We start from the raw sequence: 25,646 nt of genomic DNA, 5'->3' as shown, positions 1-25,646 counted from the left end.
AGATGTGACTCCGCTACAGCTCATGTCTCTACGGTGGGCTGCGTCGTAGTTGAAACTGGTGTCATCACCACTGGCTGCCTGAACTGTCCAAACCCTGGGATACCATGTATGCCTACAGGAACCAAGTGTGTCGTGGCCGAAAGTACAGGTCGCAAAAATCTCAAAGGTGTAGCCGTGATCACTTCTACCTCCTTGTCCTCTTCCTCTTCCCCCTCAAACCCACTCTCTTCTGAAGATGTCTCCTCTCGACCACTATCTGTGTTTCCACCATCTGGCCTTGGTCACTTCTGTCCTACGATTTTGATGCCAAGAGTATCCAAATGCCTCCACTGCATAATAGATGGTTCGCCAGGCACAAGTGGTCCCAATTTTCCCTCCAATGCATCATTCAGGATCATCCGCGTCATCGCATCCAAGAACAGACCAATAGCATAATGTGGCATATAGAACGTTTTGCGCTGCAAAGTGAGAAACTTCGACGTTGGTTCGGCCAATAATGCTGCCCAATCATAAACCCTGCCGTGCAAAATCCTATTCATCATGGCTAAATGGGGAAGAGAGATATCCGAAGCGCAACTCAAACCTATGAGGTGGCTTTTTACTATATCCATCAAGCAATGCCAATGACCCTCCTAAATATTAGATTTCTTTAACCCTCTGCCCTTGGACGTGTCTGAAAGAGCCTCTTGTTCCGCCTACGACAAGTCTCTGCACACAAGCTGTATCAACTTCAACTTTACTTCACGGCTCATCTTTTTTGGCTTGCTTTCTATTTTTCTCCAGCCCTAAGCATGACCAGGCATGCCAAACACATGTAAAATCAGCCGGTTTGAATGATACTACTAAATTGCAATCAAGATATTCAAACGTACTGGTTCGAGAGAACCTGTCATACGTTTCAATCATAATACGCAAAAACCCTTTGTAGTCTTTGATGCAAAATACTGGCATTTGCACTACCCATTCAACCTGAGCTTTTCGGATAAGAGCCTTCACCGGGTGGTTGTCTGGAATCTCCTGCCACCACTTCTGGCAATCTACACCATTTAACCCTTCAAATTTGATACTTTGTATTGTAGGAATGTCTCCCGGCTGCTTCAGTTGCTTTGCTTTTTTCTTACTTGCACCTACACTAGTCCCTGCATAAGTTTCTCCTGCTACACGAATTCCAGATGGTAGTGTCTTCGCGTATTTGTTCATGGCACTATCCTCATCTAGTTTCCTTTTCCAAGCCCTCTTTCCAGCTGACTACATAACTGTCACTCTTTTGTCGTTTTGTGAATAAATCACAAACCGTTAGAGCAATTACCTTCCGTACAAAATTTTCACAATTTCCTCTCTTGTCCAGGCTTCCATACTGTACGGCTTCTTCAGGCTTCTATGGTACGGCTTCTAAGTCCTTGCTTTCCTCTATCCGTACGGTCTCTATGATTCTTCCTTTATTTCTATTTCAAATGTGTTGTATGGTTTTCTTTGGTACGGCTATGTATCTTCCTTCTATGCATCTGTACGGATCTAATTTTAAAGCTTTTCTGTCGTATGTAGTACGGCCATCCTTGATTACTTAAGCGGCTTTTGCTTTCTACTAGCTGCTAACGCACAGTCTTATCCTTGGCTCACGCGTGCATCTTCAAGTTAAAGTTCTTTTCTCAGCCATACGTTGGTTATTCAATGCTTTTTTTGGCCGTACGTTTGCTCCTTACTAGCCATACGGTGTCACCGTACGACTCATATGGATCGATTATCCCCTTTGGCGTATGGTCTTCCTTTGCAATGTGTTCGGTTTCTCCTAGCCGTACAGTCTTAATTCCTCTTGCTATTGGCCCTACATTTCCAATTTCTTCCTTTTATTTTCTTTGACCATGCGATTTTCAAATTATCTCCTACTTATAACTTAGATTGCTCTTCTGTGCGCTTCCTGTTATCATACACATACAATCTTTATATAAGTTTCCTGCTCCTACTACCGTACGGACAACCTTCCCCTATCATACAGCCTTTCTTCTCCTTGCGTACGGCTTGCTTCCTCTATCTCCAGTCTCGTACGGCATTAAGGTTTTAATTCTTCTCCTTGTTTGGTTTCATATGGTGTCTTCCATATTCCTTTGAGGCCGTTAGTCTTTATATGGTCCCAACGCTTTGTATTGTACACGCTTTTTACTAACGTACTTAGTTCCTGCTATTCTTCGCCGTACGGTACCACCGTACGGTCTATGATGCCTGCTCTTTTATATCTGTCGTACAATCTTTCTCCATTATCACTACCTAGCTGTATGGACTTTACTTTGTCTCTCCTATGCTCTTTCTCTAGTCGTATAGTGCTTGAATTTCTTCCAATTAATGAATTTTGTTTGCATATTGCCTCCTTTTAAGGCCGACAGTCTGTGTTCATACTTTCCATACTTCTTTACACTTTATTATTATTTTATTACTTCATTCAGGCTGCTCCTTCATGTTTTATCACTTTGTTACTACAAACAAAAAAATATTTTATTACTTATTATACATATATACATTATTTACAGACGTTTTTCCTTTCCTTAGTTGTTTGTCGGTGAGGACCATTTCATTCATGGTATATCTTTAACTTCGATCCATTTACTGCATCTAGTATTTCTTTTCCGTCTAGTGTCCATAGTTTAATTACTCCGTTATATCCAACTTCCCATATCTTGTACAGTCCGACCCATCTAACTTTGAATTTTTCAGGCCTGATTTCATTTCGTCCATTATACTTCCGTATTGACCGACTGGGTTGAAAGTTGTTTAATTTTAAGTGCTTGTCGTGCCATGCCTTCCTCCTGTTTTGTGTTACTTCGATGGCCCATTGCGCTTGCAGCCGTCGCTCATCAAGTTTGTTCAAATTGTACAGTCTCTCCCTTAAGCTCTCCATGTTGCCTAATTTGTTCTTGAGTGCTATCCTTAAAACTCAGTACCATGAACTCTATCGGTACCACTGCCTCCTGTCCGTACATTAGCTGGAACGGGGTATGCCCTGTAGTTCCTTTATATGAAGTACGATACGCCCATAGAGCAGATGGTAACTTTTGTTCCTAGTCTTCTCCCTCAACTGCACAGGATTTATAAATTACTCCAACCAGGATTTTGTTCGTTGCTTCAGCCTGTCCATTAGCCCTAGGATAGTACGGGCTCGACAATGAATGGTAAATCTTGAATTCAGTAGTGAGCACTATGATAACATGGTTGACAAAGTGTCCTCCTCGATCACTTGTCAACTGGAGTGGGATCCCGTACCTTGTAATAATTTCCTCATATAAAAATCTTGTTGTGCTTACTTCCGAATTGTCTGGTAATGCACGTGCCTCCACCCATTTAATCAACTACTCCGTCACTACCACAATGTATCGGCACCACCTTGTTTTACTCACCTTCAGTGGTCCAATGAAATCCAGCCCCCATCTTTCAAAAAGTTCCTGTGCGTGCGAGGGATTCAGAGGCATAAAATCTCTCTTCAATGGTTTCCCAGCCCGCTGGCATGTATCGCATGCAACGACCCACTCCCTAGCATCGTTGTATATGGTCAGCTACCATAGTCCTACCACAAGTATCTTCCGCGCAGTAGTATTCGGCCCCATGTGTCCTCCTGTCGGGCCTTCGTGTGCTTCCTTTAGTACTTTTGGAATTTCCTCCTTGAGGTCACACCGCCTTAGAATTTGATCTGGTCCCATTTTATACAATAGTCCATTGATTAACTGAAACATTCAGCTCCTCAGTACCAATTTTCGTCTTTCGTTTGGTGGCATGTCACTCAAAAACTGCCCTGTCAATAGATATTCTCCAATGCGTGTGTACCAAGCCGATAGTACTGTAACATGAAATAGCTGCACATCTGGAAAATCATCGTTAACTCCCTCAGGTGGCTCCCCAGCTTTTATTCTCGACAAGTGATCTGCACTTACATGACTTTTCCCTAGTCGTACCACAATCTTAAATGTAAACTCCTCTAATAATAACAACCATCAACTTATTCTTCCTTGAATAATCGGCTTATTCACCAAGTATAGCAACGCCTGATGATCTACGTAGAATACAAATGGAGTGGCCAACAAGTAATGTCTAAACTTTTGTACTACATATACCATCCCCAACGCCTCTTGCTCCATGGCACTATAATTTTTCTTTGCCTTCGACAACAATCTACTTGCAAAGTACACTAGATGGTCCAACCCATGCTCACCAATCTGCGCCAGTGTTGCTCCGATGGCATAATTTGATGCATCTACATGGACATGAAATTCTTTATCCCAATTCAAATAGGCCAAAATCGGAGCCGTAGCCAACCTTGTCTTCAATCCCTCAAAGTCTTCATTCTATTCAGCCTTCCATCTGCAAGGTTCACCCTTGTAGGTGAGTTTGTCCAGTGGATAAGAAAATTTTGCATAGTTTTTAATAAACCTCTGGTCATAACCGATGTGCCCTAAAAATGACTTCACTTTAGACAAATCCGTCAAGGGTGGCATTTCTAAGATCATGTCGACCTTGTCTGGATCCGTCTTCAAGCCTTCTTTACAAACTATCTATCTGAGCAGCTTTTCCTATGGCACCATGAACCTACACTTCTTCGGATTCAATGCCAATTTTGCTCATTTGCACCTCTCCATACATTCTCCTAATGTCATTATGTGTTTGTCCTCTATGCAAAAAATTGACCAATCATCTAGAAACGCCTTAAAATTTCCAACTGACATTTTATCAAATATATATAAGATAATCCTTTGGAATGTCGCCGAGCATTGCACAATCCTAACAGCATCCTATTGTATGCATATACCCCATCCTCCACAATGAATGTCGTCTTTAATTTATCCTCCTTAGCGATGGATCTGATTATACCCTAAGAATCCATCCATGAATGAATAAATTTCATGCCCTACTACTTCCACCAAAATGCTATCTATAAATGGTATTGGAAACGGGTCTTTAGTTGTTACAGCATTCAGACATCAAAAGTTCACACATATTCAAGGATATCACGATCAGCGATACCCACTCACTTGTCTGCACTTTAAAAATGATTCCTGCTTCCAATATCCTGATAATTTCTTTCGTGACCCATGCTGCATAGTTCTTATTCATTCAATACGATCACTTCCGCACAGGTACCGCACCTTCGATTAATGGTATCCAAAGGACAGATAGCTCTGGTGGTACTCCTTTTAAGTCCTTATACGTCCAAGCAAAAACATCTTTGTACTCCATGAATATTCTGAATGTTGTCGCCTTCAACACTGGGTTCCAATCATCTCCTACAAGAATGTTCTTCAGATTTTCCTTATCACCCAAGTTCATTATTTTCACCGTCAGTTCTTCATACTTCATCGGCTTATCTTTACTAAACGTATGGGCCGATGTTTCATCCACCTGCACTTCTCCCTCCTTCAGTTCACTGTACTCCTTCGAGAACTCATTGCCTACTTTTTCTTCCTCAACACTCAAAATGTTGTAGCTCAGAAAGACCTCATAATCTTCCATTTGCCAGTGTAGAAGTCCGTTTACTAAATCTAGCTCGTCATCAGTTGACCCTCCTAATCTCAACACCCCTTCTTCATCTGGTTCCATCCTCTTTTCCCCTTCATCGTCACTCTCGCCTTCGCCTTCTGACTCCGACGATGCTGCTTATTCCCCTACCATTTGTGTATGCAAATCAATTATGAATCTCCTACCTCCTTTCTCCATGGACAGGGTGTTCCTTTTCCAATCATGTTTTACCTTAGCTTGCCCCAAGATGGCGTCGTACCCTCTCTCTTCAATGGGATGACCACAAAATCTAGTAAAAGGGGTTGTGTCCCAATTGTTACCGGTTGTGCCATCAAAGTTCCCAACGACTATATCCCATGCTGATCTGTTGTAACTAGAAAGTAGGCGGCCATAGTGCTGGTTGTCCAAGCTTTTTCCAAATATCTTCCGGCAATACATTCACCCCCAATCCTCCATCTACTATTGTATTCGTCAGCACAGCACCCAGAATGCCCATCTCTACCACTGTCGGGTGTCTACCTATTGTAAGTGCCAGCAACATTGGGTCTGTTGCTGCCGCCATTATTTCCTTACTATCTTTTGCTTCCTTCGACACTCTCAAGGACAACGTCATATTTATAATAGTCATACGCAACTGTGGCATCGTGAGAAGGTCATTCGGTTTAATCAACACTTTCGTTTGCATTATCTGTTTCACTATGTTTTGTTCTGCCATGTTTCTTTTTGATGTTTCGGTAGTGTCCTTCACTTGTAACTTCTCTGCTTTCATCTGCTTTTCTATCTCCATTCAGGGTTTTTGTAACCTCTCCTTCTCTTCTTCCGCATTCGGATATTTTGCTTTCCTCGCCTGTTCTCATGTGATCGCCAGTACCTTCTCATCGCACGTTTCAATACTTAATAGATTTACGCCTTGCTTTGGACATTTTGAATCTTCATGGTCCCCTGGACCACACCATCTGCACAAAAGCTATGGCGTTTCCTTCATAGGACAATCCCTAGCAAAGTGACCCCAAAGATTGCATGCTTGGCACCATATCATCAATCGTCCACTCGCATCGTACTGTATTCTACTTCGGCCTCCGTTATTATTGTTTCCACCCCTTCCACGTCTATTATTATTGCGATATCCACCTAAAGTTGCATCATTGCTCGTGTTATTGTTCTTATTGGACGCTTCCTACGTTAGTAATACCTACCGGTGTCCTTTTGTTTTCAAGTTAAATGAGTACTCCTTCAAGGAATGTCCCGCTACTTGGCATATGTCACAAAACTATTTCTTCGGGCATAAACCCTTTGTATGGCCATCCTCCTTGCAATCTGTGCACCACAATTCTCCCTTCGCTATGTCCGGATTCTTTTTCAAATTCTTGAATTCTTTCATCATCTGAAGCATATCTTTTTGTAATGCTTTCACCTTCTTGTTCGACTCATCGCTACTGCTACTTTTTGAGGATGAATCATCCAAATCAGAGGATTTATGCTTTTTCTTCTTACTCGTTTTTTGTTCACTTTCCAAATCCATGGCACGAGTATACGCGTCTGTGTACGACGCCAGTGGTACAATCTTCATCTTCTTTTTAAGAGCCACCCGTAACCCCTCCACAAACCATCATTTTTTCATATCGTCCGCTGGTTGACTCTCCATTTTTCCAATCAGTTCTTTCAATCGTCTGGCATAGGTCTAGACTGTTTCATTCTTTCCTTGTTTAGTACTATATATCTCGGCCACTATTTCATTATTGTCCTGAACCAATCTAAATTCTACTACAAATTCTTTTTTGACATTCTCCCATGTATTGAGTTTTTGAGGGCTGGTGTCGGAAAACCAATCTATCGCCACGCCCAGCAGGGTCACTAGGAATTGTCTAACCTAGTCGTCCTCATCCATCACACCATTTGTCATCCAAATGGTTTCACACATTTTAGAATGTCTGATAGGGTCTGTTGAACCATCACCGTGAAATTTGGGTAATTTTTCTTTAGGACTTGCCATCGTTACTTTTCTTTGATTCTGAGGTACTTGTGTACTCGTGCTGTTCTGAGCTCCCGCGCTGCTCTAGGCTCCCGCGCTGTTTTCAACTCGACTGCTGTTCTGTATAACAGTCTTGTTTCCAACAACCTCGTTGTCTGGTGAAAGGTCTTTAAGTGACGACGTTCTATTCTCCGCCTATATCCATTTGTCCGATGTATTGGGAACGAAGAGATCACTCCACACTCGTGCTCTCTCGCCACTCTGAGCCGTGCGAGTTGCTTCCCTTCCGTTCAAACACTCTTCCCTCGGCGTATACAGGTTAAGAAACTCTTCCTTTGTTTCTTCCACCAAATTTAAGCATTGTCAAGTCTCCTCCAACAATTCCTCGACACTCCTCAGCCTACTAGGTGAGTGCACTCCCTTCGTCTGTGCCTCTTCAACCCTTCGGTGACCCTCGGCAATCTACTGAAGTCTCTGCCTGCTATGCTAAAATTAAAATTTCTTTTCTTGTACGTAGTTCATCCTTATCTTTCACCTTGTTCCTATCCTTGTTTGGCAAATTCGGCATTAATCTTCATATCATTCCTTTGTTCCAGGTATGTTTGGCAACAGCGCCAAATGTTTACCATACAAGGTAAAAAGATCAACTCATGTAGTATAACACGATTCAAAGCAGAACAGATACTTTATTCATATATGCACTCAATGATTACAATCTGAATACAATGACTACAATGATCACAATGATGATTCCAAAGTCCATCTCGGACATGTACATATACCTTTCCGAAGGGGTAACTCAAGCATCACGCGCCCATTTGGATACTACTCTACCCGTTGGCTACACTATACATTTTACTGACAACACCCAATACAGTTTTGGCATCCAGGGCATTATTTCGTTACATGGGTGCAGCTGATTAAATTATGGCTTGGGTTGAAATGGACATAATTCACAGAGAAACAAAAGGAAATAAATAATCTCTTTTAAAAAGACAGTTTCTTATCATTTTCAGAGATATTTTAAGTGAACACTACCAAAAGAAATACAAGAGGTCAGTCTAACACAAAAAAACAATACACCCTCTACAGCCAAATACCTAAATTGAACAAGAAGAAACACTAATTTTTCCTTGCAGACTCTTTTTGAGGGAAGAAGTGTGCTAAATAATAAAGGAATCTAAAGTAAAAATTTCTGTAAATGAGGAATCACAGTCTAATCATTCCAGATTGAGCAATGTATCCCTCTCTCATCGATTAATTGTTGAAGAAAAAGATTTAGAAGTTAAACTTATGGCTCCAAGACAAATTATTTTCTTGCATACAAAGAGTAGTTTCATTTATTAATGGGTAAAATTTATTTGAAACTGTAACCTATTTTCAGAATAGCTAAATGCAACTTAACTCTGTGTGTCTTTCAAGAATCAATAGGGAATTAGTTGTTACTAGAAAATTGCTAGTCATAAAAGAGATTCGGGTAAATACAAGGCATTGCTTCAGAAAGAGATTCTATACCTTGCAACACCAATGAAAAGCTGAAGTAGTGTCAAAAATATTTATGTCAAGGATATAAACATGTTTGATTGTGATATTAGCACACACGATATGTTGGATGAAACTTGCTGCTCATATATATAGATATATAAAGGATACGATTGAAAAAAAGATGAATCCAACATGCGACCAGCTTTGTTGTTCAGTTGCGATATCCAAACCCATGTAAATAAACCTGCAAAGGGCATGCATGATAAATTTGTATTTAACTCACTTTCATGAAATGATGAAATGCATACAAAAAGCACACCACCAAAACCTAGCTACAATAGACATCCTAACAAATAAAGAAAAACTAGAAACAAATCAGAAAGGCTTCCAGAAAGTACACAAATGTCTCGGCCAAAGATGAGATTAGTTCAAAAAATCCAGCTGTCAAAGTTTGAGACTTCTCTGATAAATTTGAAAATGTATAATGTTTCATAACCTGTGTGAAGGTATAGCAGCCCTTTAGAACTGGCAACAATGCTTTGTTAATACAATCAAAATAAATAAAAAGTCATGAAATCCTTACAATTCCACAGAACAGTATAGCAACGATTCCAGAAAGACCAAAGCCCTCAGCTAACATATACCTACAAGTGAAAAAGTAAACTGTCAGAACAGTATCAATGTAAGCATGAAAATATACTACTTACGATATCCATGTTCAAGTAAAAGAAAGTGTCTTACGATAAATAAGGGAAGAGTACAAATAAGCAGCACTCCAGATTCTGCAGCCTAAATCATCCAAAATGGTCATGCATTAAGTACTAACAAATAGAAAATTAAATGCATCCAAGTAAAATAAGAAATATGTCGAATGAAATCAATATTTTCTTGGACATCAACAACCCAATATATGCAAAAGCATTAAGACAGAGCACAAAGACAGTATGAGATGAGGTAAGTGCAATCTTGCAGATACTTACTTGTCAACACCAAGTTCCGCATACTTGAACAGGTTCAACAGAATTAAGGTCTTCCAAAGCATGAAGCTGATTATAAAGTAAATCTAATCAACAACAAATTGCAATGCATAAACTCCACCTCAGAAAGTAGAAGAAGTCAGGAAAAAATGTGTAATTGCAATATTCAATAGATGCCTCACTTCATTGGTCAAAAAATGAGGAAATGGCGAAACTAAATAAGTCAAGTTTTGGATTGAACCTAAATCATAAACTGTAGTTATTACAAGATGTATAGCTAATTGCTGTCAAGAGTCAAGACTCAATAGAACCATTTTCAGCTGTCAAGACTCAATATAGTCATGCTAAACCTTCCAATTTTGAATAATATGAGCCCCTATTACATGAATTGAGGTAATATGCAAGAAATAAAAATTGATAAACAAATAAATATAGCATTGAAGTTTAGTACAAGTACAAACCATGAAGCTGGCAATGGTAGAAAAAGTGACCTGAGAATCTCCCAGATATTACCAGACTGGCTTCTAGGCAAACGTATATCCAATCTACAAGGAAGTAACCACTACTGGCCACCATTATGATATTTTTATTTTTTGTCGCATAACTTTTCTATGAAGATTTCTATGACTGAAAAGTTGTGGTAGCATATATTTCATTGCATCATAGCTTATATTTGAAACCTAGAATTAAACAGTTTATTGATAAAAATTTATGGACAAAACAAGCAATTTCCACGAAAAACCAATGAAAATGATATTAGCAACCCTCTCTATGGGATCATAGCTACACTTTTCCACTAACTTACCGATTCGGATTCAGATTCTGGGGCAGATTTTGGAAGCGGATACAGGATGCGGGGAAAAATACACACATACACACACATACATATATACACATGTCTATATATGTATGTATGTATCTATATTATATATCTATATGTACATACATAAATATAGATACATATGTGTGTGTGTGTGTGTGTAAATATATATGTGTATATATATAATATATGCAAAGAAATGCAAGAAATATACAAAAATAAATCATTTGATAGTATGACTATGATACTTCACCCTTTTTCAAAATTCCGGATATTTCAAAATTCATATGATATATCATTAGAGTTTAGTTTTAGACAATAAGTTCAAATAGCTCATGTTCAAGATTCCAACAAAATAAAAACTTAGATAATGATTGAAGATTCAATCAACTAATATGCATCAAAGTCTGAATCATAAGGATTCGCAAGAAAATCCACATTCTCATCATCATCTCCAACTGTTGAAAGATCATTTGAACCAAACGTGGTTCCACTTATGTTACTTTCATCCTTCGGTCGATCCTCTTCAAAAATGTTGAACTTGGCTTCACAATGGCAATGCAAACTAGAGACAAAATTAGAAGTGGTTGTAGGTGCAAACAAAGTTCCAAAATGAGTTGTGAATGCTTCGACATTCACCTAGGGTCGTTTTAAGGTTTCATAGAAAAAAACAACCTAAAAAATCAATTTAAGCAAATGAATATTGGGCAACTTAAGTTTTTCTTTGGGATTTTTTAATGTTTTTGGCCACTAGGCCCGTGGGTGCTCCCGGATACGTCAGGAAGCTCTAAGGAAGCTTGCCGGAAGCCAGCCACAAGCTTTATTTGGAAGCCTGCAGTTGGCTTCTGACCAGCTACCATAGGGTTTCCAAGAGAATCCCACATCCGTCCGCCTCCGATTCCAAATCCAAGCAATACCCAGACGAATCAATAACTTAGCTTTTCCATAATCTATGGTACCATTACTCCTCTTCATGTCCCATTAACCTAGGTCTAGTCATAAGTGAATAAACTATAGTTTCAAATGTTTGTACTTCTAATACAGTGGCACCTTTATTAGACAAAATGGACAATGAATGAAAGATATAAAAAATGATTGAACTTCTAGGTACCTCTATGGAGACTTTTGACACAATACATGGAATACATGAAAAAGCAATTCCTAATTACAAAACGTCTGCAATGGAACTACCATATAAGCTTCAGTTCAAGCAAGGATGGTTGACCTAAGCTTATCGACAAAGAAGTCAACCTTAACATAAAGGGGTGAGTTTGATTGTAAAAGCAAGGAGGCTCGATCTAATTAGAATTGAACTGGCATATTATATTAAATCATATATTTTAATTAATTCTTGTCTCTAATTGATTCTAATGACTTTTCAATTTGGAATTGTCCATTCAATTTCTAATGAAGATGTAGATAAAGCAACATTTCAACTTCTATGAAGATGTATAGAGAGGCCCAAGTCAAATTCAACAAGGCAAAAGGATATGTACATACATCTTGTTTGTTGAGATTGCCAATTTGTATCAAATCTTGTATATCAAGTTTGTGGCCATAAATCTCATCCACAGGACTGCCCACCTCCTATGGAATTCATGGGCATACATCTCATTCATGGGACTGCCCAACTTTTATGAACATGGACATACAACTCATCCACGAGTTTGTCCAAAAATTGATTGAATCCCAGGCATACATCTCACTTACGAGATTCTCCATGATTGTACAAAATTTTTAGTATCATGAATAAATAGAAGTTTTCATATGGTTTATTATGTGTTAACAATACCACTATTTCTTCTTTTGGTATTGTCCTCTAAATTGATAAAATAATTCAAATCAGTGGTATCAAAGCCAAGTTCGATCATTTCCATTTCAATATTGTTGGAAGGAGTGGATTAGAAGAAGATAACAGACTGGTTGTCACAAATTGTGATTTGAAGAATCTTCCATTCTATTCACTTTTCCAGCAGTTGCCACCAAAGAAGAAGCATCTACTCAAAAGAAGATCAAATATGCAACCAAAATGTAAGATATTGTGGAAGAGGAAGATCAATAGTCAAATATTGTTATTAGAGATAAATCCCATTCAATCTCCATGCATACTCATTTTTAAAGATGTCAATTGGATTGGAGGAGAAAAGTATTATATATCGTATTCATGAAATTTGAATGTGCAACAGCACTATCAAAGAAATCTGACAATTCCCCTGAGATGTGAATTTGCTGCAAGGACTATATTTAGTGATCTTCATAGTATATATGTGTAGTTTATTAAACAAATCACTTTCATATAGGACCAATTGCCAAATCATGATCCTCAACAAAGGAGGTGTGAATTCGACACAGTGGTTCTATTACAGGGACCAAGTTAACTCTGGCGGCTGCACTTGAAATTTAAAGATTTCACAGAGTGGCTACATGGAAACCTTATTGTAAACAGGAATATCAAACTTTCTTATAAATATATAGATTACTCCAACTGATATACAAAATTGAAATATTGAACATACCATTCATACCATGACACCAGAAGGCATACCAGGAGGCAAGGAAATAGGTTATTTTATTGATACCAAAAATCATACATGTACAATATCAATGTTCCACATATTTATAAAGAGTCAGTTAGTTGGAAACCAACCGACGCATTTCCTTACTACTAACTACCCAACCTTAACAACAACAACTACTAACATAACATTTATTTATCTGACTACATCTACCCCCCCAAAAAAAGAAGTCGTCTTCCAGATGATTTTACAATAGGAAATAAAATAACATCAACTTCAAGAAGGATTGGAGGACATCCCTGGGCCTCGCAACCGTTGTAGCTCCCGCTCTGCTATCTTCTGTTTAGTACGAACGCCCTGAAGGACCCGCAAAGCATCCATCTTTTTGGCTTCGACTGCGGCCAACTTGCCCTCCAACTCAACACGTTCCAACTACCAACCCGCTAACAGAGCATTCTTTTTGCCTGGGCCTGCTCATGAAGACGTTTGTTCCGCTAGGCTTCCACAAAAATACTCCGAAAAGCTGTCTCTATAGCAGCCAGTGAGGCCATGCGAGGGGAAGAAGTAACCTAGGTCTAGGAAATGATAGTACAGCTAGTCCAAGCAGAGGCAATTTCTTCCTGGCTATAGTTACTCAATTCTAAGAGACCCCAATCTGTGTGGCAGTCAATTTGCATGAACTGGGCTAATGTTGCAGCTGCGACGAGTACACCCTCCATATTATATGTCTGTGCATGCTGAAGAAGTTTCTGGGTAGAATGCTCCATAGCCCGTAACTCCATAAGAAATCCTTTCACTTGAGTTGTAAAATAAGCTGGAACCGAAGGTTCCACATGCCCCATATCCACTGGTTCCTCTAGCCAGGAAGGTACAGGGGACGACACCAACCCCTCTTCTTCCAGTAGTTTGTCAGCCTCGTCTAAAACAGTGTCCACTCCTGCCATTGTCACCTGAGTACTTGAATCCTTTGATTTCTCCCCTACGGCCAACTTAACAACAAGAGCCACAAGTTCGACCACTTTTGGCCCAAGAGGTGTCTGCAGTCGTACCTTGTGTCCACAATGAGCTTGTGTTCTTAAATCAATCACCTTTGTGCGATTGGGTTGGTCGGGCGATAGAAGAGGCTTGATTCTTGGAATGGATAGCTTAGAAGCCCCCCATGTCGGAAAGTGTCTGTAGCTGGCATCCTCAATGGAAGAAACTGGTCGTACTACAACATCATCAGTCGGAGGGGCCGGCTGGGAGACCTCAGTGACCCTTGTAGGAAGAGGTCCTATTGCAGGTGGCAGAAACACCACTTCACTTGGAGTACCTTGTAAGTGGCTCAGGCAAATTTCGACTGCTTGGGAATCAGAAGAAGAGAAATCCGCATCTGTATCACCTGCCATGTCTTCAAAACTAACCTGGTCCTCATCTTCTTCCACTGCTTCGGCCTGTCGTGCTTTCTTTCTAGTAGGTTCATCACAACCTTGAGAGCCCACACGCAGGGTGTCCAAATGTAGCCAATAAGTCATTGCAGGTCGGTACGGCTCCACTCGACTTGCTGGAACCAATGTCCCTCAATGTTCACTACTGACTTAGAGCTGAACGGCCTCTAGAAACAAAGCTACTGCATGATGGGGCATGTAGAAAGCCTTATGCCGCAACTCCAAAAATTCCCGTAATCTCTCAGAACGGAGGTGAGCCCAATTATAAATCTGTCCATGGGATAGGTCGTCTACTAATGGCAACAGCCAAAGAGCAATATCAGAGGTACGGCTACTCGTTGTGAGCTTACTTTTTACCAAATTAACCATGCAACACCATTCTTCACTTGCAATGAAAACCTTCCTCAGCCCCCGACTATTTTTTAGAATTCCTTCCCATTCCTTATTAGTAATATTTGGACGACACGAGTTTTAGCCATTTCCGTTTGTCTTCCCCTGTCATAGATGCTTTACTCAATTCTTGCCCCTTGTTCGAGATTCCAAAAACCCTACTAAGTACTTCAGCAGAATAAGAAACCACTACCGACTGTTGAGCATACTGTACGACAGATTGATGACCAGTTCCATCATACCCTATAATCAAATCTCTGAGGATAGGTTCAAAGTCGTGCAAATCAAAGATTGGCATTAAAATGATCTTGTCCACCTCTGCTGTCACCAATGCCTTCCTACGAGGATGATATGCATCTGACTTTTCCCACCATGCCCTACACTCACTACCAAGCACACTTTCAAAACTGATATTGGAGGCATCGATCTTCTGTGTTGGTTTAGTCTTTCCCTGCGCCATGACTAGCTTCAAAGTTCTTGCAGTCGCTTTAGTACCTTTAAAATCAACAATGTGGCCTCGGCTAGGATTTCCCATACTTAACTTCACCATGTCAGACAAATATGTCCAATTGAAGATCTGCTAGTTGCAATAATTCCAATGACCGCTTAGAAAAACTGTTGGCCACATGCTGAAAGAGTAATTAAAACTTGCAACGTTGGACAAATGATATTGCCTCCGTACAGCAGCTGTATATTGCTTATCCTCTGTATGGATACCTCTATAATAGTTCCACCACCATACTTCAATGTTTTGTACATGTCCGTACGCCAAACCCTTACGTGTCACCACCTCCTCACAGCCTGGCCGTACGCTAGCCCATACGTACGTCACCACCTTCTCACAACCTCACCGTATGCTGGCCCGTACCTACATCGTCTCCTTACAATCTTGCTACCGTACTCTAGCAATCTGTCGTACGCTGACAACCTGTCGTACACTGGCAACCCATCGTATGCTGACTCATCCGTACGCTGTCACACATGCTTTAAACTGCCCATACGCTGTGTCAAAGGGTCCGTACATTGCCCAACAACCAATGTCATTATATTTGTACGTTACCAAATATCGTACATTTTCACCCCTGCCTTGTCCGTACACTGTGAATCCTTGATCTGCACGTTGCCAATCACTGTTTGAGTACAAATCCCACATATGCCTAAGTGCCTCTTCTTTCCGTACGGTCGTACACTACCTTGGTGTAATGATGGAGCCCTCTTCTTCTCGCCCCGCTAGGAAGAAATGATTCTGACTAAACTCCTGGTTATTTATAAAGTAGGCCCCGACTTTTTGTTCTTTATATATTTTCAGTTTGGACCCATTTACTAAATTTTTAATTGGTTAATTATCAAGAGTAGCCAACTTTATTGCTCCATTTTCTTTTATTTCAATTATTTTGTAAGGGCCTAGCCAACGAATTTGGAACTTACCCGGCTTTATTTCATTCTTTCCGTTGTACCGCAATACCAGATGCCCCGGTTGGAAATTCATCATTTTTAGATGTTTGTCATGCCAGAATTTGCGTCGCTTCTGAGCCACCTCCGTGCTCCATTGGGCAATTATTCTCCTTTCTTCCAACTGAAGAAACTAATGTAGGTGCTCCTTGGGACTTTCCTCATCACTTAGTCTGTTATGAATGGCTATTCTTAAGCTCGAAACCACATATTCTACTAACATTACTGCTTCCTACCCATACATAAGGTGAAATGTCCCGTAGTACCTTTATAGGTTGTTCTATAGGCCCATACTGTTGCTGGAATTCGCTCTTCCCAGTCCTATCCTTCAACGCCACAAGTTTTATAAAGAATGGCAACCAATATTTTGTTAGAAGCTTCCGCTTGACCATTTGCCCTTGGATAGTAGGGACTAGAGAAAGAATGGAATATTTTATATTCATTGGTCATCATTCAAATAATGTCATTCACAAAATGCATTCCCCGATCACTGGTGAGCCATAGTGGGATTTCGAACCGGGTAACTATCTGTTCATAGAGAAATTTGGTGGTACTCCGAGCCGTATTGTCTGGCAAGGCCCGTACCTCTATCCATTTGGTGAGGTATTCTGTCGCCACCACTATATATTTGCACCGATGAGTTCTGCTAGCAGGTAGAGGACCCATGAAGTCCAGTCCCAACCTCTCAAATAATTCCTATGGTTGAGATGGAAACAGCAGCATGAACTCCTTTTTGAGCGGCTTCCCTGCTCGCTGGCATGTGTCACAACTTGCTACCCATTCTTTGGCATTAGCAGACAACGTGGGCCACCATAATCCTGCCAAGAGCACCTTCCGTGTAGTCATATTTGGTCCCATATGGCCTCCTGCCACTCCTTCATGGGACTCTCTCAGAACCCCCAGGATTTCCTCCTCCATCACACATCGTCGAAGGATTCCATATGTTCCCAATTTTTATAACAATCCTTCAATTAATTGGAATGTACGGCTTTTTACTCAACTTTTCTCCGTTCCGCTTGAGGCATGTCGTGAGGAAATGTAGCTGTAGACAAGTACTGGCCAATCTGTTCGTACCATGCAGGTAATACTGCAATCTGAAAAAGATGAGTATCTGGAAAATCCTCATTTATTCCAAGTTCTTACTTGATCTCTATGAGAACTATAATGTTCTCATCTCAATCTTTGATCTTGATAATTTTATCTACCAAATGATTCATATTTATTTATGAAATAAACACATCAAATGAACACATATATGGTTCCCTTTAGTTCAATTCCCAACATTCAATGTATCCTTCATACAATATATATATTACTTCAATTCCCAACATTCAATATATATTAGTTTAGTTTCTTTACTTTCTCTTATTTGATGGTTTTATAGTTCAACTCTCTTGGGTATAATTATTTTTTAATCCTCCCATATTTTATCATCCATGTCCTTTTCAAAGAGTTGCAAACCTTCATAATCACAATCCTTTTTAAAAGTCGCAAACATTCATAATCACAATCGTTTGGAACAATCATAACACTTCATAATCAAAATCCTTTGAAAAGTCACATCACTTCATTATCACAATGCTACCAAAAAGTCGCAACACTTCATAATCACAATTTATCAAAAAGTCACAACCTTTCATAATCAGAATCCTTTTGAAAAGTCGCAACTCTTCATAGTTAAAATATTTTTGAAGAGTCCCAACCATTCATAATCACAACCCTTCCAAAGAGTCACATCCTTTCATCATTGAAAATATTTGAAAAAAGTCACTTATTTTCTTCTCATTCCTCTTCCAATAATCCTTCTTTAACTCTTCTCTTCTTCCTTGCTCTTTAAAATGAACTCTCCTCCCTTTTATACCTTAACTTTAAAGAGTCACATATTTTTATTACATCTCTTGACTTTTTATTAGATTTAGTTAATTTATATTATATTATTTATTACTTATCTATTTTGTATTTATTATCATTTATTAAATCTTTTTTAGAAATATAACGTACTATCTCCAATATTCTCTTGTAATTAATTCTATTTATTTATTTATTCATTTTAAATTTATTATTATTTAATTATTTTAAGTATTGCACTAAATATTATTTTATTGATTATATATTATATATGTAATTTTTATTTCTTATTTCTATACTTGAAAATGATTTTCTTATCATTATTAAAATTATATCTTAAAATGGGGACATGACAATGTATCTGTAAGGTTGTTCGTCAAAACTCTACAAGCCGTCGTTGCTCGTTGATTCTACCATTTACCACCACGTACTATCACAAACTAGGCTACTCTCATAGCCAAGTTAGGAAAGGTTCAAGCCTCCTAAAGATGCCCATTCATTGTTGGCCCAGCTTACTCAGTTGAAGAAGTCATATCGCATGCCTATGCGTGAATTTGTTTCTCATTTCAACAAATTGACAATTCCAATTGTTGCTCAACCTACAACTGCCAATTTGAAGTGTTTCTTTGTCAATGCTCAGATTCCAGAAGTCGGTTTTCTATTAAGGAGAGAAGCCCCAGCTACTCTCATAGTTGCACAAGCATTGGTAATTGAAATCGAAGGTGATCTTGTTCTAGCTAGGAAGATAAGAATTGGACGAGATTGGTTTGAAGAAAGTCATCATACCCCCCCCCCCCCAAGGGGGGTCACCTACCCTCACTACAGGGCATGGAGACTGTATTCTTCCAATTCATTTTATTTCAGCACGAAGATGGATCCTACAATGCAAAGATTAGTAAATGAGTTACTTGCCCTCAAAAAGCAAATAGCTCTAGGCATGTTCTTCGTTCCACATGAAGATGTACAAAGGAAGCCTCTTTCAACAATTTCTCATAGATCTATTGTTGGGAATCAACAAAAATTGGTTTCCCAGTCAAAGAAGCTTGCATTTGAGGAACCATTAGCGAAGACAGCAATGAAACATCATGTATCTGAAGCTAGTGATCTTGTTATTCTCTTCCGAGAAAAGGAAATAGACATAGCTAGCGACTCTCATATCTAGTGTGCGCAGTCTCAGAAGGCTGGTGATGAAAAGATTAAGGAAAAAAATTCTTCCAATATTCGAAATAATCATGTTATAAAAGGGACATTCAAGCAAGTTTTGATCAAGGTAAAATGTTGCGTTTGTGTCTGAAGTTCATGAACTTGAATACATTGTGCATATATGTTCTATCTTGGAGCTTGAGAAGGAATTTCTCATATTTTAAATAAGAATTTCCCAAGTCAGAAGGTTGTGACCAATATTTTGATCCAAGCAGTGCAATCATGTCATCACAAAAATAGCGTGAGCAAGATTTTACTGATCATCCTGTTGGTGATTGATGAACCTATTTAGCAAGTTATAGTTGGCAAGAAGAATCCAAAATTTGTTTGATCAAGGGGATGTCCAATTTGACATCTTGTTTGGTTGAAGGCCAATGAAAAGATGGACATTCCACATGAACCTGAACATAAAAATACAATTGAAAAGGAAGCAAGAGAAGCATGTTCAGTCCTGAAGGAACAGTTTCCATTCATGGACCTTTCTTGAAGCAGCAATAAATACGATTCATTTCTAAAGTGTGAATTCTACCATCTCTTCCAAGAGGTGTTACATCAGGCACTGACATCATTGCTCCAATTGTTCACGTTCCATCAATATCAAGTTGCTTATGAAGATGAAAGCTACCACAAGCTGCTAAAAAATGGTAGCTATTTTGTTGAACCAATAAATGGTTTCATCTAAAAAAAATTCAATTTTCAGCTAGTTTTAATTAGGTAGGTTTTTCTTTATTTTTTATAAGTGCACTTGAACATTTTTATTTTACTAGATTTGTTTTTCTTTAGATAAAAGGAAAGAATATTGGTAACAACCTTTACAAAATCTCTCGTCTTCTTCTTTACCTTGAGTTGATCCAAGGAACGGTGAGAAGGGGGAGTCTTTCCTTTAATGTAGGAGAGACTTGGTCTCATACGTTGTGGCTGATCATCCTATTTCGTCACTGGATTTTCACAAAACTATCGGTTGCAAAATATCCACCCAACACAAATGACTCCCAAGAATTTGGTAAACCACCTAAAAGCTATTAGGATAACTCTTTTCTATCAATTTCATATCCAACAGATGACAGTTGATCTCTTAGTTCAGTTATTCTCATGAAGAATGCATTGATGGATTCTCCTTTATTCAAGCTTATGTGATTCATTTGTCTTTTTAGTGCAAGAGTTATGCCAATGTTATTTATTTTAAATGTACTCTCAAGGGATTTGAGCATAAGGTATGCAGTTTCTTGTTTTGCCAATATAGGTACTAAATGGTCCCTAACTGCATTTACTATTAACTTCATGGCTTTTTCGTTATTTTCAATCCATTGTTATTTTTCTAGTTCATTCTCTAGTTCTTACTTTTTTTTCTTTTACATTTGAATCTAACTTTTTCTCTTTTAGAATCATCATGATTCTTAGCTTCCATGTTGTGCAGTTGTTTGTAGCTTCAAGGCAATCCTCAAATCGGATTGTGTTAGTCATTTTGAAGAACGTAATGTGACTGTAGTAACAAAGTAAGCAATTTATCTTATCAAATTTAATATGGATCTCTATACTCTTTAATAAGGTGGTTTGTACTGGGTTTCTAGTTTCTTGGTCCAAGCATCTAATTTACCCAATCCATAAGACCGGTCCTATCTCTGACCTTGGGAATTATAGGACTATTATTGAGGATGCTAGACACAGATTGGAGAAAGTTTACTGTTGCTTTGTTGATTTTTGCAAGGCTTTTGATTTTGCTCCTAGGATGGCTTTATTTCAGAGGCTTCGAGAGATTGGGATTTCAGAGTTGTTACTAACTGCTATAATGAGATTATACGAAACTATGGTGGGTAGATTCCGGACTCCTAATGGATTCTCAATTCCAATCCATAGCACCATTGGGGTTAAACAAGGTTGTCCTCTCTCCCCCACTTTGTTCAATTTGTATATTGATGAGCTTGAGGATTTCCTTTTGAAGTCTTCACTCCCAGGTGATGGTTGTTACTTACACCAGATTTTGATCTCCATTCTTCTTTTCGCGGATGATGTGGTTCTTCTTGCTTCTTCTCTAGAGAGCTTACAGATGCTTCTGAATGGTTTGGCTTCCTTTTGTGTTCAGCGACAACTTGCAATTAACCTAGGGAAGACTCGAGTTATGATCCTTAATTGCTTAAAGACTTCTCAACTTCACTTCTTTTTTCAAGGACAAGAGATTGAGATTATTTCTAATATGTATCTGGGAGTGAAGCTTTCTAGGACCTGCTTCAGTATGAGACTGGCGATATAGTCTAGAGTTAGTAAGGGTATGGGTTCTCTTGCTATGCTTGAAAAACAGTACTTTAGACACCATTTCTAGGATACCTTGTCCAAGTTATCCTTCTTGGACTCCCTTGTTCGGCAGACTATTCTTTATGGCTCAGTGGTTTGGGGCCCTTCTCTCCTTGGTTCTAATTGGACCTCGATTGAGTGGGTTAAGACACTGCTTTTACGGTGTATCATTAGATGCCACAAGTTCAATCCTCATAGTATCATTTTTGCTGAGTTTGGTGCTCATCCCTTCAGTCTTGCAACCATATTTGATCTGATTTGGTTCTTTCATCACCTGCGTGGTTTTGTGGATTTGGTTGGTGAACGTGATAGATACTCCTACTTGGCGCATTGTTCTTTTGTTGCTACTACAGTTCTGATACTCGCTATCTGCTCGTTGTTGGTATGCACAGGCATCTTCTCTGTTGAGCTCAATTGGGATTGATATTAACCATCTCCCTCCTTATTAGTTCTCGTTGAATGCCCCTGCTCATCTCCTACCCTCTCGACAGGAATTAAATGAGCATGTTAGACTTGATATCTATAGACAGTATATTTCCACTACCTGGACTAACCCTAATGGAGGTTTACATCCGAGGATGGCCTTCTATGCGGAGCACTTTCTGGAGATCAGTGATAGGATTATTGTTCATCCTAGTTACCTTTCTCGACAGTGGTATCATGCCCTGCATATCTCTCTGGGGTCTTTCAGAGTTGGTTCTCACTATCTTCCAGCTCAAACCGATCATCATATTGACAAAGGTGAACAGATCTGTAAGATGTATACTCTAGCTAAGGCCGAGATAGAGATTAGTTTTCGTTGCCCTATCTTTTATGAGATCAGAGGAAGATTTTATTGTTTGTTCCGAAACTGTTTTTCTCTTTCAGCCTTCTTCAGTTATTGTGACCAGCAGTGTCTAGCGCTCTATCTTCAAGAGGCCACTCTGCTCCGTGATAGTAGTTTACAGTGACTACTTCCTCACCGACATACCTCTAACCAGCTTATTACTGTCTTTTTCACACCCTTATCTCCTTTACGGTGTGCGAAAAGGCCATCTAGTTTTACTAGTTGTACTGGCCATTCCAGATCTGTCAGACCCAGCAATGGTTTCTTACGTCAACGACACTCTTCCAAGAGTTCACAAAGATAGTTCAAGGCTCCTCTCTACTCACAGTCCTATCATTCTGTGACTGATTTATTTTTGCCAAGGAAGGACTCCTAATCTTTGCCTTGGCCTATCTCTTCTTGTTTCTTGTTGTTCGCCTTTTTTTTGGACACCGTTTGGTGCTCCTACTGTCGTTAGTGGTCTGGTTGTAAACTCTCAGTCCAATAGACCTTTTGTGGTTTTCTGTTGGACATTAATAATTTTATCTTATCTATCTTATCTTCTCAGACTCGTATATAGATGGCAATTTTGATTTGAGAAATACTGATATGTTGATTTTCTTGCAGATGATAAACAAATAGAAGTGGAGCTCATCTTAAACTATACTGTAAACTGTATCACAAATCTGATTGTGTATATGTTGATCTGCAGTCTGATATAGCCGATTAAGAAGAGAGGATGCATTTATCTATTTCGAAGCTTATCTCTTCTTCTTTAATCTATATTTATAATGATATTAAGGGCAATATCATGAGCGGTCATGACAGTTCATGATATGACTTCTAATGAATAGACACGATGGTTCACAATGAATTGTCTAACAGACCTGATCCTAATCGGGTGAGATTAAGCGGGTGAGATTAAGCACTAAAGAAACTCCATTTAAGACCTCCAATCTGAAGGGATTATATACTCCATCTATTTCCAATATATTAAGGGCATAAATGATCAACAATTTGATTGGTTTGAGCAATAGATCATATACTCGATCTCCAAAAGAAAATCTGGAATTGCAGATTTAGTATATTTCACTTATATGTGGTTTAGATTCTAAACCACATATAAGTGAACTTTTAGATTAGATGCAAGGATACTTCCAAGGTGTTCTGATTTGGCACAGGTATTATGTGCATGCATTTGACGTGAGCATTGCATCTGACCGACACTACATATATCAGCACATACCAATTATTGATGGATTTAACGAATATCACTCTTGTTAAAATTTATAGTTTTTTAGTTCCAGCATGTAAATGTGTGTGAGAGTGTCTCTAGTCGTACCCATACTAATTAATACCCAAGGGAAAAAACTATTGTCATACCCACACCAGTACCGGATTCCGCAGTTAAATTTTGGTGGTGGGATTTCTCAAAAAAAGGTCTGTGATGTAAATTTTGACTCTTGTGCAATCTTGTGGATACATTACAGTCCATTTACTTCCTTACATGTTGGCTTTTGCAGGTTCAATCGATTGTTTTCTAAATGGAATGTTGTAGTAGTACAAAAAGTTAGCACATGCCAGCTTAGCCTCAGTGTGCAATTCATTACTCCACCTAGCATGTTTCAGAAAAGGATGTGAACCAAGAGTTACAGGAATAGAAAATTGAAATTACAACTAACTTCATTTGCTCAATTCCCATACTTGTGGCCCAATGGAAGGAGTAGGCCCTATCCTCTAACCCTATAAGACCCATGATACCTATGAGTGCCTTTGTTGCCCTCCTTTTGTCTACTTTCTTCTAATTGTAAGATGGAAGGAGAACTTTTACAACGACCACCCCAACCCATTACACCATCACTAAACCTAAAAGAACCCCACTAACTAAAATTAAATAACAAAGAAGAAAAATAAGAGAACAATTATGACGAGCGAAGAGAACAAAAGGAATAAGGCAAAGAGCATCATATCTACATCATTTGAGGTAATTGTACTTCAAAATATTCATTTTCTCAAAACAATTTGTCTATTTAAAAACCTATATGTTTGACACTATGCTTAATAGTTCCTAGTGTCAACAATGTCATGGGATAAAAACGGTCGGCACAAAATCTTACTATAGTCAATCAAAGTGCTCAAGTACAACTGTTAGTAGTAAAATATCAAATCTTTAGCTACAGCCACTGCAAATCCTGCTACTATATAATAATCCTAAACTCTGAAGCATGCGACGGTAAATTACAGCACAGAGAGATTCAAAACTACTCCCAACGATAAAGACAAGTAGGCCTTCAACAATGCAAGAAATTTTTAAAACATTGGTATTGTGAACTAACTTCAGTGCTTATTTTACAAACAAAATAAATATGGCTTGAGATCTAATGAAACAAAAGCATTCAAAACAACTAACATATATCAGAACATCCTAGAAAAGAAATCATATCAAATACTTTTCTGCAAGGATATTAAAGAGGAACACAGCGCCACAGCAACCCCTGCACAAAGTAAATTTCAATCTAAATCAAAAGGTGAAAAAACATGAACTTAAAGAATCATCCTAAAGCAGTAAATGACAAAAAATTTGCAGGCAGCACATTTTATTTCTCTGTGTCTGTGTGTCTGTGTGTGCGTGTGCGCGTGCGTGCGTGCATGCGTGTTTGTGTGTGTGTGTGCGTGCGTGTGTGCGTGCGTGCGTGCGTGTGTGTGGGTGCGCGTGTGCGTGTATGCGTGTGTTTGTGTGTTGTGAGTGCGCGCGTGTGTGTGTGTGGGTGTGCGCGTGTGTGGGTGTGCGCGCGCGTGTGCGGGTGCGCGCGTGTGTGTGTGTGTGCGCGCGTGTGTGCGTGTGTGTGTGCGTGTGCGTGTGCGTGTGCGTGTGCGTGTGCGTGTGCGTGCGTGCGTGCGTGCGTGTGCGTGTGTGTGTGCGTGTGCGTGTGTGTGTGCGTGTGTGAAAGACAATTTCT

The 25,646-nt window shown here is 39.2% G+C and overlaps 1 protein-coding gene across 4 annotated transcripts in view; it reads right to left on the bottom strand.

The window, feature by feature from the left end:
• The window catches only part of LOC149545080 (sodium/hydrogen exchanger 5-like), a 155,560-nt gene that overhangs the window by 48,252 nt on the left and 81,662 nt on the right, over positions 1-25,646 (bottom strand). For all 4 annotated transcript variants that reach the window (XM_089795576.1, XM_089795575.1, XM_089795574.1 and 1 more), the window contains exons 10-16: positions 25,153-25,181; positions 9,937-9,968; positions 9,698-9,745; positions 9,540-9,600; positions 9,355-9,452; positions 9,125-9,200; positions 8,987-9,006 (exon numbers count right to left, since the gene is read on the bottom strand). In XM_089795576.1, coding sequence (XP_089651702.1) covers positions 8,987-9,006; positions 9,125-9,200; positions 9,355-9,452; positions 9,540-9,600; positions 9,698-9,745; positions 9,937-9,968; positions 25,153-25,181 — 364 coding nt within the window. The remainder of the gene's footprint in view (positions 1-8,986; positions 9,007-9,124; positions 9,201-9,354; positions 9,453-9,539; positions 9,601-9,697; positions 9,746-9,936; positions 9,969-25,152; positions 25,182-25,646) is intronic.

The sequence above is a fragment of the Cupressus sempervirens genome, chromosome 8 (genome assembly GCF_028749045.1).
Source record: "Cupressus sempervirens isolate cs-2001-9-10 chromosome 8, ASM2874904v1, whole genome shotgun sequence".
Classification (NCBI taxonomy): Eukaryota; Viridiplantae; Streptophyta; class Pinopsida; order Cupressales; family Cupressaceae; genus Cupressus; species Cupressus sempervirens.
The sequence above is the reverse complement of the archived record's forward strand: the minus strand, read 5'-3'. Positions and strand labels throughout refer to the sequence as shown.